We start from the raw sequence: 15136 nt of genomic DNA on the forward strand, positions 1-15136 counted from the left end.
TTAGGAGTGGGCCAGGCTGGGGCTAATAGCATTTACTTACATTTTATACCCACAGCATTCGGGTTTACTAAGCATCTTCCTTACAAGCACTGTGTGAAGCAGCCAGGGCACTCGGTACATCTTGCATATATATGATGAAACTCAAGCTTAGGGATGTGTAGTGACTTGTCACACGGTTAGAACAGAACGTAGACCAGTTCTATTCAAGGCACTGTCTGTGTGCCCCAGCTCTTTAAGCAGAGAGTGAGTAGCAAGGGAGACAAGCCCCATTCGATCCTGACAGATTTAAAGGGTTTGAGACCCTGGGAGCTTCTGCAATAGTCCTGCAATCATGATGCTATGGAATCTATCCCCACGGGTATGAATTGGTTCCTTTTGTAAAGCACTGAGACTGTTCCTTAAGGGGAATCCCCACCCCATGGCCGTGGTCAACCTCAAGAGTCCAGATGATGAGCCATAATATTTAAACAAAACAAAACTATCAGTCTACAAACTTTTCCCATCTTACTTTATTTCACTGTTTTCTATAAAACTCCTCTGGAATTTCACAATTTAACAAAAAAAGTTTAAAATCCAGGACAGAAACAATCCTGTAACTTATTACAAACATGATTCTCCTCATTTCTTTGATCCAGGAGTCTGTCTCCAGCCAGAAGAACATATTAATTAGTTCAGTGCCAGAGATGTTCTGTTAAAAACCCTCCTGTGATAAGAAGGTATTTAATACCTTTGCTTTCGGCATTTTTTGTTCATTCAAAGACACAGCAGAATACAAGGAATTAACACTCAGTTTGAGGCTTATGTACTTACATACTGTTTGTAAGGAGTGCAAAGGCAAGTCCCTCTCTCCTACTCAAGTCTTGCAGAGTCCTCGCCAATAGGGGCGGGGCCCACAGCAGGTGTGGTGTGTGTGTGTGTGGGGGATGCTCCTGAAACACTTCCAGGGCTTCTGTAGAAACACGAGTGCATGGGGAGGCCCCCACAGCCTGCTGACATCCAAAGGGACACCTGACAAACCTTAACAAGCACAGGGACTTTTTTTTTTCCTTAGGGGGTTGGGGTGGGGTAAGGGAAAAGAATCCAGGACATTATCCAGCAGAGTGAATTAGAACAATCTGGCAGGCATTCCCCTGGCAAGAACAAAGGGGCTGAGGGCTGGGTCCCTGCCCTCACCTCCCTCATTCCTTGTGTCCAAGCCTCCTGGAGGGAAGCCAACTTTTCTGACTAACCAGTGCTTAAGGAATCTGCTTCTGATTCAGGGAATAAACACAGGCTGGGGTCAATGGCCCTTGAACCCCCAAAGGGCCCTTAAAAAAAAAACACGAAATCCTGATGCCACAGATACCTCAGGCCTGTGGCAGTTATAAGGTTGCCACTGGCAACTCAGCTGTTGGCTATGACTGGGCTCCCTGCCTGCACACTTCAGGCCAGCTTATTTTGTCCACTTTTTGGGGGGGAAAGGAAAGGGGGGGGGCAAGTTTCAAGGCAATTGCCAATTAGGGGAATGCTAGGAAATCGGCCTCTCAGACATGTCTACCATGAGTGTGGAGTACAAGAGATGTAGTGTGTCTTTTCTAATACTCCAAAGATATGGCTGTCCCCACCAATCAGGCCAGAGAGTGGGGGTAGGAAACGAGAAGCTTCTCTTTTGAGGTCTGATGCACACAATTGGTGGTTGTGGGGTGATCAGATTGTGAAAAACACCCATTAGAATTCTCCTTGGGAGCCTCCAATGATGGGACTTTCCTACTGAAAGATGCCATCTGGAAGCGCCAGAGGCCACCAAGGAAGGAGAGACGCGAGTGCTGCCCCGAGGGGGCTCCCCGGGGAAGTCCTCTCCCCAGAGGACACGGCTGCGGCTGGATGGAGTGAGGTATGTGGGGAGAGTGGTATCTCAGGTGCTACTGCAGGAAGGGCACCACCATGGGACCCAAATGCTCTGCAACTTCTCCCCAACTGTTCCCAGTACAGAAATTCTAATGCTCTCACAGTTCAAACACAAGTGCAAGGACTGGGGCAGAGCAGGATGAGCTTTGTTCTAAAGCAAGAAGGAAAGGTGTGCATGCGTTCAGGAGAGCTGGGCCAGGGGGCTAATGCTGAGTTGGTAGGGAGATCTGTTGTTCTTATGGGGCTTCTATCTAACCTTGTGCCAGAGCCAGGGGAAGAAATGACCTGGCCAGACCTTGGTATTAAAGAAACAAAGAGGGTTGGGAGCTGGGGCAAGGGAAGGTGGTACACAATGGGACCCTAGTGAACAAGAAGTGGATCCAGGTGGCCCCACGCTAACATGCTCATTATCTATCACCACAGAATAAACAGCTGCGCCAGAGCTGACAGACAAATGGGAGGGCATGGAGAGGGAAGAAACCAGGATGGGCTAGAAGACAAAGAGTCCGGCTACCAGGAGCCCGAGTGTTACCTGGAGCAGAGGAAAGCGCTGAGAAGTGCCCCGACCATCCTGGGGCTCGGTCTGATCCAATCTTTTGCTTTTCTCCCACCTTATTTGGCAAAAGCTCCATTTTCAAAGTTCAAAGAGTACTAAACAAAAGGGAAGAAGAGCTGAATCCAGGAGACAGCTTTAAGCCGTGCTGCATCCTGGCTATCAGAGAGAGTCAGCGCTCAGAAGTCACTGCTAGTTTCACTAGGCAGGCAAGTGTGTGCTTGGGTGTCAGAACGCTCCCTCCCTCAGGTAGAGACCACTGCTTCTTAGTGTTCACCGGGGCTGAGCCGAGAGGCCTTGAGCACGGCTCGAGCAGGGGTGGCGTCCACACCCCAAGGTTCCCTCGTTCTGGTTTCCTAGGGCAGAGCCAAAAAGCTGGTACAGGAAAGGGCCTGGAGGAGTGAGGCAGTGGTGACAGGAAGAAATGGCCCAGGCACCAATGCCCATTTTGGCCAAAGGAGTCTCACCCTGACTGACTTCTGCATACGGCAACTAAAGCAACCCTCCCCACATCATTCCAAAATCCTTTTCCATTTTTAGAGTCAAACCTTAGTAACTGCCTTCTTCCTCCCATGTGCCATTGCGATTCAGAACAAGGACCAGGAACGTACACCCTGAAATCGGAAGCCCGACTTGGCGCTCATACATACATACATACATACATATATAGAATATATAGAGAATATATACAGCATACAGAGGCTTGGAATCCTAGGACAGTTAAAGCAGACTGGAAGGAGGGAGGCTCAGAGCTTGGCCACCCTGCTCATGGCTGAGACACAATGCGTCTTTGCCATAGAGCCTGACTGATGCCTTCCCAAGATCTGGGTGGGCATTTTACTTGTACCAAACTGTTCAGGGAAGGAAAATAGGGCAGGCCCAAAGGGTGGGGGAGGGGATCAGGGTTTCTATTCCACAGGAGCCGGCCCAGACGGCTCAGGAAGTCCCAACTGTCAAATCATGGGCCCCCACCATGAACAACCCCGCCCAGAGCTGGGAAAAGGCAGCTGCTGCTTGGAGGGGCTAGTCACGACGTCAGGTGAAGAAACCGTTTTCTGTGGTGCCAGTCAAGTTCTTCCTGTCTCAAAGGAGAGAGCTGATGTGTTTCTTGACACAAAAGCAGTTTTCAAAGTAAAACCGAATACAACGACTCTCTGTGGGGGAGGGATGCTCGGCTCCTCTTGCTCTGCTCAGACCTGTGCCCAGGCCTTTCCCCGTAGCTAAGGGGAGAGGCCTGTTGAGCTGTGCGTTCAGAGAGCATGGCTGTTCGCTAAGGCAGTGCTGCGGGTGAATTGAGAGAGTAAGGTCTACTTGTGGGGACTGATTTGCTGGGACTGGGAGACTGGCCTGACGGTTTCCCAAGGTGCCTGTCATCTGGACCCAGTGTCATGTGGCCCCGGCCTCGAGGTAACTCTGCAGCTTGCGGACGGTGGTCTCATCCAGAGAGAAAAGGTCAAAGTCAAAGGTGGTGTTGGTGACATTAAAGTGTCCAGTCTCCTCGATGAGGTTGACAATCTAAAAAAGAAGAGGTGGGGGGAGCTTACTTAAGGAAAGCTGGGTGGAGAAGGAAACTAAGGTCACAAGAGGACATTCATTTCTCCAGAGGCATCACCAGAACCAGGAGGGAGGTTTGACACAGGGAGGGAATGGGCAGCCAGGCTTAATGCCAAGAGCCCTCAGGGCTAGGTGACCATTAAGATCCAGCCCAAGAACACAAGGACACAGATCTCGTTCCCACAACGAAGCACATAAATGAGGAAGACCAAGCAGCCAAGGGCAACCCAAGTATGGGGTCATCTTTGGGTCCTAGTTTGGGAACATGGAGAAATCCTCGTTGGCAAGGGCTTCCCCACATTAAGCTCCAGTTCTTCAGGTGCCTCTGGCAGGGTGTAGACCCAGTAGTCTCCTCTATAACTGTCATAAAAACCTACCCTCTGCACATGTACCTGAGGCACCAATATGTGGTGCATAAACCGAGCCTTCAGGGGACTGCTGAAGTTACCCTAAACCTACAGGGCAGAGGAGGGCCCCAGCCTCCTCCTCCTGTGGCACCTAGAAGGCTCTGGTGTCATCCCAGGACCCAACCGTCACTCATAGGAACACTGTCTACCTCTTCTTGATGGCCAGACTCTGGTCCTGCAGGTGAAGTCTCACTGTGCCTAAGGGACCTGGACCAAAGGGACCATAGAGAAAGGTAACGACCAATACCTGCTGCAGCACATTGCGTTCTCGGAGGGCCATGAGTCGCCTGTGAAGCTCCACCAACTCATCCGTGTAGGCCTGCAGTGGGAGACTTGGGTGAACTTGGGCCCTTAGCCAGGCTATCTCCCCTTCTACCATGCAGCTGAATCCCCTACTCCTTCCTTTGGTGAGATGGCTGAGGGGCAGGAGGGATGAAACTAAGGGGAAACTATCTGTAGGACTGTCTCAAGGCAGGAGGTAATTTAGGGTTGGTTTCTGACTCACACCTGAGTATTTCAGGCACAGAGACTATGCTCACTACTCAGCAAGTTCAAATGGAGCCCAGGAGGGGTAGCTTCAACACTACAGAAGCCCAAAGGTTCCAATTATCCAAGGCTTCCCTTCTGGAAATCTGTGAAAGAGTGAATGGGTCAGCTCCATTGGTGACTCTGCTGGTAAAGGAAAGTGAGAAGGCTGGAAGATCCTGGCCCTAACACTAACATCACCTGGGACAGACATTTAAAGCCCAGGGAAATGGAAGGAAAGCCAGAACACTAAATCCTTCTACCATCCTTGCAACCTTCGGATGGAAGATGTCCTTGACCTCTCTGAGTGGCCCTTTTCATGACGTTTTCCCTGTGACCCAGCCCCAATCCCAGGTCACCTTGTCATATGTTCCCTTCTTTAGAATTTTTTCTGGTTTACTGCAGGATTCTGGACTCTTCCTTCCAGATGCCTAGAGGATTTAAAAAAGAAAATTTTGGCTTTATTAAAAGTTTCAGGAAATATATCCAAATATTGGAGAATGCCTTAACACAATTATATTAATGCATTATTAACGTTTTTTGGGAGGAGGTAGCTGGGGGGTTAAATGACTTGTCCACGGTCACATAGCTAGTAAGAGTCTGAGGCCAGATCTGAACCTGAATTCTCCTGACTCCAGAGGCCATTATTAATGTTAATGCATCATAATGACACATATGAAAGCTACAAAGAAATGCTGGGAAGACTGCTGTAGAATGAAGCCAGAAGCAGTAGGACACTAACTAAAGGTATGTAAATCAATCCCCTTAGTTTGCCTTCCTCTGTCTGCCTCATTTCAACTGATCCTCCCCATGGTTACTAAAGTGATTTTCTTAAAGCAAAGTTCTAATGAGGTCACTCTGTCCTCCCCCTGTTCCCCACTGAACCTCTCTGATCACATACAGGTCTTCCCAAAGTCTTGGTGCAATTTTAAGCTTATTCAGTAATAGTTTAAACTTCTTTGGCATTTGGAACTCTTTGCGATTTCTGCCCCCCCGCCCCTCTGGTCAGCCAGACTGGACTCTCTCCCACGTCTCTGTGTCTTGGTGTTGGCCATCATTCACGGCCAGGATCCTTGCCCTCATCACTTCTTCCTCAGAGAACCCTTGGCTTCTGTAGGCTCTCGGGTTAAAGCACCTTGGCAGGAGGCCTTTCACTTCTGAGGTAACCATTCTGGAGGTACATATTTATACCTACGTCTTCCTCATTAGAACATAAGCTCCTGCAGAGCAGAGTACATAGAAACTACTGGCTGCTTATCCTAGGTGCTATGTTTCTATCAGTGCAGCATTACCTTTTTTGAACCCTTCACCCATGGGACTCAAGTGGAGCTTGGAGTCCGCTAAAATCTCCCAACCTTTTTCTTATGAACTGTGGATTACTCGCCACCTCCCAAATTCTGTACTTGGTATCAAAACATTTCCTGAGAACAAATCTTGGTAAGGTACGTCTCCAAGAAGTTAAAGAAGTTAAACTCCTTGACCTCATTACAGCCAGGCAAATGAAGTCCACTAAACTGTGACTAAACTCCCCACTAGGGAGAGCCCTGAGAGTCTGCCTGCTCTGATCACAAGCTTATCTTGGTCCCTAGTATTTAGTGGTTTAGAGACATCTCAGTGAGCTTCCTAATGAGCACATCCACCACAGACCTTTTTCCTCAATGTAAATACCTTGCTGTTGGCTGGAGGCACTTTCTGAGCAGGAGGGGGCTCTCGACTGGGCAGGCAAGAGTCTGCACTGTTGTCGCTGTCACTGTCACTGAAACTCAACCTGAAAATCAGAGAGAAGGGGTGTGTGTGTGCGTGGGTGTGTGCAGGTAAGCCATCTATTTGCACACTCTTGCACCCTGGGCAGTGCCCCAATGTGTCCCACATGGCAGTGTTTCCATGCCGACGGGTAGGTCACTTGTGTGGAGGCAGCTTCTGTGAGCAACTGTTGGCTTGGTACTTCCAGTGAGACCCCTTCCAATCCAGCCAGGCTCGCAGGGTCTGAGAATTACCAGATGTGGGGAATTAAATCCTTCCCAACTGCCAGGGGCACAGTAACTATATAAATTGACAGGCCAGAGTCTGTACCATGAAATACAGAAGGACCTGCTGGGGCTCCAGCCTCATCCCATGGCCTGGAAACAAACTAGAAACCTAGAATGCCCTTCCTTTGCTTCGCCCGTTACTTTCTTACCCATTCTTTCAAGATGCCTTTCCTGATTTGTTCTGGTAGTTGATAATCCTGCTCCAAAGAAGCCTGTTTGTTCTCAGACCTGTCTAATGCACTAATTATGCAATATGGTATCTTATCATTATCTGTGTTTCTAGGTTATCCTTCCTCCCTACTAGGTCATGAAATTAGGGACTTGTGGTTAACTGTTGTCTCTCCCTGGTATCTACTATAGGATTCTGCAGGTGGTAGGTACTTCATACATACTAGTTCTCGTTAGGGAAGGAGGGCAGGGTCTGAAAGGGACTTTGCAAACCAGGGTCCTTCTGCAGACCTCTTGACAAAGGTCACGAAGGCTGGGTGAGCTACCCCACATACAGCTGAGCCGAGCCAGAAAGCCACTTCCACCCAAAGCTTCCAGGGGGCAGTTTAGAGACTGAAGCCAACATTAGAGTCAAGTGACATGTGTAAACAGACAAGCAAACCAAACCACTGGTGTCATGGAACACATTCAGCAGCTGTCAGTATGGAGCCAGGATGTTGCTGGCTCATAATAAAGAGATATGGGCAGGCTGCTGTGGTTCTTAACCAAGCTGAGCAGTGTTCAAAAATAACTTCAGAGAGAGCTCAGTTGTCTGCCCTAAGTACAGATATAGCAGACTGAGGACCTGGGGATTTGCTCCCTGACTATTTAGGATCACAGAACTGGGAGGTGAATTACAGATCATTTAATCATTTACCAGATGAGGAAATTAAGAGGTATAGTAAGTAGCAGAGCCAAGATTCAAATTCAAGCCCTTTGATTCCAAAATCCAGGGCTCTTTCCCTGGTTCAAGCTGCCTTTTTCAATGGTAGATAGTAAAGGTCAGGGAGAAATCACTTGAAAATGCTTTGAAATTTGAGAAGGTTATCTCCTGAATCTTGGGGGCCTCACTGGCCAAATCCTCATATCAAATAAAATCTATTCCAGGGCTAGATGTGTCTTATCTTGGCTCTGGTCTCCATAAAGGAAGTTGGATATACATCCCCCTTCTGATCAAGAGAACTGAGAGCCTCTAGTCCTGGCACTGCAGCTGCTTCACTGAGTGAACAGGAAGAGACCCAACCTCCTGCCCGGACCCCCACCATCAGTCAGTTTCCTATCTAGGAAATAGGGTGGGTGACCTCCAAAGTGTTTCTCAGCTCAGCAGCTGGCTTCTAAGCTATGCTACATTCTATGCTATATGGTACCTTCTGGCGGCACGGATAGTCTGCGTCCCCAGGTCCCTTACAATCATGATATTGTATGTTCTAAGTTCCTAGCCTCAGCATTTTATCTTTTAATCTGACCTGTAGTAATTGTGAGACCAAAGGGAAAGAGTCAGCATTGACACCAGAAGCTGGTTCTAACTCTAGACCACGGACAGGAAGAGGACACTCTCTGAACTCTTGTTTATCACCTGGAATCTCTGCCTGGATTCGTTTTGACAGCTGCTTCCTCACCAGAAGAGGAATCGTCTTCATCTGACTCTTCTGATTGCAGGTCTTCCACCATAGAACGCAGCGGGCCTGAGTTTTCAGGGGGAGATGGGAAAAGACAATAGTAACTACATGGGCCTTACCAGAAATCACTATCACATAGACTTAAGAACTGGAAAGAATCTCTGACGCTGCAAGAGATATTCAAAATCCCGCCCCCCAACACATACACAAAAAACAATACCCCACTTCCAAATGCCCTGACAAGGCAGAGCCTCATATTAGAGAAGGAGATCAGAGGAAACTGTATGGATTTTCACATTCTTTTCTTACTGCATGAAAGTTTGGTAAAAAATGAATCTATTTGGTTGTTATAAGCTCATTTTGAAATTCGGGCCTCCTCAACTCTAGCCCTACCCAAGCATCCCTTCCCAGGTCCATGACAACACAGTGTCTCTACAGTTTGGAAGAATAATAACAAAACACCCTCCTCAGCTGAGTCATTCAGGCCAGAGACACCAATGTGTGCCAGGAGGCTGAGAGAAATGGCAAGGCCCCAAGTAGAGGGAACCTGTCCTGCAGTGTCCTCATTCTGATGTCTCTCCTGGTTTGGGTCACTAGTTAAGATCTCTACTCAGTGATCCCATCTACTCCCAGGAGAGCACTGCCTCTTCTGAGAAGCAAACAGCTCCCTATTCCCTACAAACTGCACCAGGTTTATATCCTTGTAACCATAGAAACAGAGGGACATCAAGCCCTCAGTACTTGAGTCACATGGTCCTGCTTCAGTCTATCAAATAAGGGGGGGGGGGGGAGGAGGAGGAGAAGAGATATCAGATGGTCTCCGAGATTGTTTCCATCTTGAAAATTCTATGACCTGATGTCTTCCTGATAGATAGCAACATATAAAGGAAAAAATCTATCAGGATTCTTAACCTAATGACTAAGTGATAGAATGACAAACTCTGAAAGCCAGGGAAGAGAAATCCTTAGCCAAACACATTAGAAAGAAGAGCTTCTCTATTCAGGTCTGACTTATATCCTGCCTAGCAGGTCAGTCAAGAGGCTGACCAGATAAATGGATTAACTCCCAGCTTTGAAACCCTAAGATGAATGGACTTCTAAGCCACTGTGAACTCCCTTCTCATGATGTAAGGGGGACTGGCAATCAAGAAGTGGGGACATCTCAGGAAGGCAACACCCCATGAAGACCCACGCTACAGGCTCTCCCCCATTACACAGATGTTCATCTCAAGAGAATATTCTAGACAACCCGTCACTTTTTGAACAAACTGCCTAGGAAGTCTGTTCAAAGCTTTGGCTTTGTCATGGGTTATAAGGCACACTCCACATGGAAGGTCTGTTAGAGTATTATCATATTTTAAAAAATAATATTTTATTTTCCCCTCATTACATGTAAGAACCAATTTTTATCATTTAAAAAAAGTTTTCAGTTCCAAATTCTATCCTTCCTTCCCTCTTTCCCTCTCCTTGAGACAATAAATAATCTGATATAGGTTATACATGTGCAATCATGTAAAACATATTTCTCTATTAGTCATTTTGTGGAAGTAATAAGAGTTATTTTCAACTAGCACTTTTTAATGAAAAACTTCCCTTTTTTGTGATCTGAATTTAGTGAGCTTTTGGGGGGAAGGTAGAATCACTAGAAAGTAAATGACAACTATGCCAGCATTATTAAGTAAATGTCTCAAGAGAAGTGAACATTTTCTTCCAAATCACCAACCCATTTAAATAGAAATCTAAATTACTTCATGCTTGAACTACTGTGGTGTGTTTTAGGCAAGCAAGTGGGCAAATGGCTAAATAGTAGGCCAGGGGTGAAAACAGACAAGCCCAAAGAATGCCGTTTGGTATTGGTGGCTCAACAGTAGGGGCACATAGCAGAGCTGACCTTGGACAGGAAAGGAGCCTCTCCTCCCCTCCAGTCAGCTGACAATGAAACGGTACTGACAAAGCAACAGAATTCAGGCTCCCATCTAGTACCCAGCTCTGTCACAACCAGAAGTATCAATTCGACTGGCCTCCATGCATGAGTGCGACTACAGCCCAGGCTGGAGAAAGCCAGCCAGCTGTCCTCCACCCCAGGTGGTTCCTCTACCTTGGGCAGTTCCACCACCCTGACTTGGCAAGCACATGAAATACAAAATCATGCATTTTTAAGTGCTCTGCTATACTTACAGTCATCCCCAGACTGCTGCTTTGGGAGCTCCCCTCTTGCATAATTCTTTTTGCAAAGTTTAATGTGGACACATCAAGTAGAGTACAGTTTAGTGACTGGGGCTTGGCCTTCTTTCTTGAAATTTTGCCCACACTTATATCTGGTACACTAAAAACATTCCCCCAAAACCTTATGGTACTCCTTAGTAGGAGTATTTTTTGCCTTTGAACATCAAATCATTTTTTATATTTGCTGGGGGACTTTTAGTTCATTCAAAGAGAACAGCTATTTTAAAATACACACACAGAATGATAGCTGATCCATCTGAGCAATGTGCAAGGCTGGTGCACCCAACACATGTAATGCTCTGGTAATTAACTTTGTAAGGTACTTTCTGAATAACTTTTGTTTGAGTATCAGAACATGCTCTTTCCTGTCCTTTCCCATCTGGTCCTCCACTGTGGCCAGGATGGGAGGAGAGGGTTTCCCAATGCTCTAAGGCCCAACAAGCTAATTTTGGATTTCAAGAACTCTTAACCAAAAAACCCATTCATAATCATGTCTACTAATATTCCTTTCTTGTAACAGACCTTGACTGTGGTTCTGAGATGGCTCAAAATCCGAATCTGAACTGGAATCCGAACTGGAGCTGGAGTTGGAAGGGCTGGACTGGACAGACTTCACCCCCCATAAAAAGGAAAAAAAAAAAGGAAAAAGAATCTTAATCTTTCAATCCATAGCAGATCAGGGAGACAAATGGAGTATATCTAATAGCACAGGCACCTGGGCAAGATTGCAGCACATTTAATATAGCAGACCTACTGCCCTTAAATTTAAGAAAAGGTAAAGAGACTATGCTCCTCAGAAAGGATGGCAACCCACAGTCCCACCCCACCCTTCTGAAAGCAAGCAACCAAAACACTATGAGCCCTCAGCTCAGAAATCTCTATCCTCTGGGCTTTGGGGCAGTGGGAACATTGATACGATAAACTCAAGCCATGGGCAAGCTGTTTGATCCTAGCCAAGTCACTTCCCCATTCTGGGTCCTGGTTTACTCAATTAAAAAACTATTTATGAAGCTTCTGTTATGTACACACATAGCACCATGATGGGGATACTGGAAGACCACGTTAAAATAAGACAATGTGACTCTGGAATAACTTCTCTGAGCCTCAGTCCTCCTCTGTAAAACGGAGATAATAACTGAACTCATATCACAAGGCTGTTGTGATAATCAGATGAGATAAGGTAAATAAAGTGCTATGCTAATCTTAAAATGATATCTGAATGTGAATTTTTGTCAAGACACAGGCCCTGCTATCAAGAAGCCTGTAGAATATACTACCTACACAAAAGCAGAATGTGACCCAGGAAAGACACAGTGTTGTAAGAGCCCTGAGGGGAGACTGAGACAGCTCTCAGCTTTTCAGCTGGCTCAGAGCCAGAATCGACAAATGACTCATAGGACCATAGACTTAAAGTTAGGAGGGATCTTAGAACCTAGATAGCCCCAATAGCCCAATCCCCTTCATCTAGAGATGAAGAAAGTTAAAGTGGATAGAGCACTAGCCCTGCAGTCAGGAGGCCCTGTGTTTAAATCTGGCCTTAGATACTTGACACTTACTAGCTGTGTTACCCTGGGCAAGTCACTTAACCCCCATTGCAGACAGGTGAGCGGGCAGAAGGAAAGTTAAGTGACTTGGCCAAGGTGACACAGAGAGATTTGGGATCTGAACCTAGCTTGGGGCTCCAAACTTTTTCTGGAAGAGGGTGACAACTGAACTGGGGCTTTCAATGAGAGCAGGAAGACCATTCCCAGGCACGGGGAACATTATACATGTAACGGTACATAAATTGGTGGCAGTAAGTGGGGTCAGGGAATAACTAGTTTGGTTGGAATTTAGAATATGCAAAAGGAAGCAGTGTGGCTTCCACAAGCCCAGTCACTGGGATCCATGCTTCACTTTCTTCTGCCAACTGTGACAAAAGCTTTAGCAATAGATGCCAAGTCTACTGACTAGGACACACACTTGACAACCAACTCATGTTCATGTGCCAAACAACTGACATCTAAAGAGGCCTGAGGCTCTGCCTAGAGCTAGGCCTGGGGTACATCCCTTCCCCCTAAAGCCCACAATGCTTATGACCTTTCTTGACCTCTAGGGAACATACACTAACGTTCACTTTTCATCACTCACTATCTTAGAAAGGCACTGTTTTCTATGTTAGTGAAACAAGCATTTTATCCCAGACAAAAACATGACTATAGTTTTTAATCGCTAATGACCACCAGATGTCAGTAAGCATCTTTCAGAGCTCTTCTTCCAAGAGTAAATTCTGGGGCCTAGAGCAAGAGGTCCCCCCCCTTCCCCTTTGTAAACTGAAAAGCATGATGAGGATCTTCAGGTATAAGGGACCTTTTTCAATTTAGTTACTTCAACCCACAGTATCACAAGGTGGCAGAATAAAATTTAAATAACGAATTATCAAATAATGTTGACTTAGCAGCTACTTTGAGAAGAGCACCTGCCTCTCAGAGTTGTTGTGAGGATGAAGGGAAAGAGTATTTGTAAAGCATCTGTAAACCTCAAGGCACTACATAAATGCTAGCTACTTACTATTTTTTTTTTTAAAGAATAAGATGGTAGTTTATTTAGGGGCAAGGGAAAGGAAGGGAAGGGAAGGGAAACCAAGAGAAATTCTTGGACCTCTCTTAGGGAGAAAGGCACAAAGCACATGGCTCTGAGGTACCAATCTCATTTTTTTTTTTTAAAGTTAGAATAAGATGGTAGTTTATTTAGGGGCAAGGGAAGGGAAAACCAAGAAAGAAATCCTTGGACTTCTCATGGGAAGATAGGTATGGAACAAAGCACGTGGCTCTGAGGTACCAATCTCTGCTACTTACTATTAACATGGTAATTCATTCTGCTTTTGAATACCTGTTATTAACAAGCTGCTTCTTCTTTTCTTTTTTTTTTTGAGGGGGAGGAAAGAGAAAGGAAAAAGGAAGCTGAAATCTGCCTCAATGTAACCTCCCTAAGCCAAATTCATTAATTTGGTCCTACTTCAACAAGCTTTTCTTTCTTTCTTTTTTAGTGAGGCAATTGGGTTAAGTGACTTGCCCAGGGTCACACAGCTAGTAAGTGTTAAGTGTCTGAGGCCGCATTTGAACTCAGGTCCTCCTGACTCCAGGGCACCACGGTACTCTATCCATTGTACCACCTAGCTTTTCTTAAATGCTTGCAATTCTCCAGGTCCTGTATCGAAGTGTTGTGGATAAAAAGACAAGAACAAGATAGTGCTCGTCTTCAAAAAGCTTACAGGAAGGAAACAACATGTATAGTATTATCAGGGAACACAAAATATATAGGAATATTAGACCAAATTCAGTAACACTCAGAGCTGTCCTCCTGTGGAAGAGGCTGCCTCAGGAAGAAAGGAAGGTACTTCTTGTTACCAGAGTCATACGAGCAGGGGTTGGCTGAGCCCCTTCTGATCAGGAAAGTTGTTGAGGGGATTCCTGCAAGGGGTGGCAGTGAGTAACAGATGTCCTCTCAGGTTCCTTCCACTTCAAACACTCTAGGATGGCTGAGCTGTTTTCTTGAATGTTAGGGAAATAATGTCCAAGTGGCTCTTCAGCCACTCTGCAGGGGTTTGGCCAGCATTTTGGCATCTCTCACTTGGCTTTCATCTTTACTTTGCCCAGCATGTACAAGAACCCCAAATGGCCAATGACAAAAGCAAAACCACTAGGGAAGGGAGGTCCTTAGAGTGGCCAGATGTCACCCAAACCCTAACAGATAGGACTATAGGACAAGAATTACAAGAGCTGCCCAGTGAGGGATGTCATGGTGGCCTGCATCACTTCCAGCTCCAGCTCTTGCCTGACATGAAACAACAGCCTTTAAATGATCGCCTACCATCTGGAGAAATCTCAGCTGTAAGTATACAAGGATAAAACCCCAGTCAGTTAGCATCTCTCTGACTCCGCTTGGAGTCAATGGCGCCATCATTGTAGTGATACAAAACCACTTGTGAAGTCGAACTTCTGTGTGACCCTAAGATGTTACCTCCTTTCTTTGAGCCTGGTTAAAGTGAGCGATCCCTGCATTGTTGTGCGAGTACTGGGTACTGGTTGTTGTGAGGAAAAGACTCTGTAAATCTAAAAAGGCTACAGAAATGACCACAAACATTATAACCATTACTTCTTCAGAGTGCCATGATTTTGTTGGTGTGGGTAGTAACCATTCCATAGAAGCACTCGGGCAGCTGGGTGGCGCAGTGGATAGAGCACCGGCCCTCGAGTCAGGAGGACCTGAGTTCAAATCTGGCCTCAGACACTTGACTCTTACTACCCTGTGTGACTCTGGGCAAGTCTCTTAACCCCCACTGCCCTGCAAAAAAAAAACGCCAAC

General features: G+C 46.3%; 1 protein-coding gene across 7 annotated transcripts in view; it reads right to left on the reverse strand.

Annotated features, from left to right (window-relative positions):
• Window positions 1-499: 499 nt before the first annotated feature.
• MLLT1 (MLLT1 super elongation complex subunit) overlaps window positions 500-15136 on the reverse strand; it is a 100283-nt gene continuing 85646 nt past the window's right edge. For 4 of the 7 annotated variants that reach the window (XM_044003311.1, XM_044003299.1, XM_044003308.1 and 1 more), the window contains 6 exons: window positions 11312-11408; window positions 8521-8629; window positions 6595-6694; window positions 5286-5357; window positions 4649-4720; window positions 500-3955 (listed from right to left, as the gene is read on the reverse strand). In XM_044003311.1, coding sequence (XP_043859246.1) covers window positions 3827-3955; window positions 4649-4720; window positions 5286-5357; window positions 6595-6694; window positions 8521-8629; window positions 11312-11408 — 579 coding nt within the window. In that variant the 3' untranslated portion in view covers window positions 500-3826. The remainder of the gene's footprint in view (window positions 3956-4648; window positions 4721-5285; window positions 5358-6594; window positions 6695-8520; window positions 8630-11311; window positions 11409-15136) is intronic. The other 3 variants (XM_044003305.1, XM_044003302.1, XR_006356380.1) reach the window with 2 other exon arrangements.

Source organism: Dromiciops gliroides, chromosome 1 (genome assembly GCF_019393635.1).
Source record: "Dromiciops gliroides isolate mDroGli1 chromosome 1, mDroGli1.pri, whole genome shotgun sequence".
Taxonomy (NCBI): domain Eukaryota; kingdom Metazoa; phylum Chordata; class Mammalia; order Microbiotheria; family Microbiotheriidae; genus Dromiciops; species Dromiciops gliroides.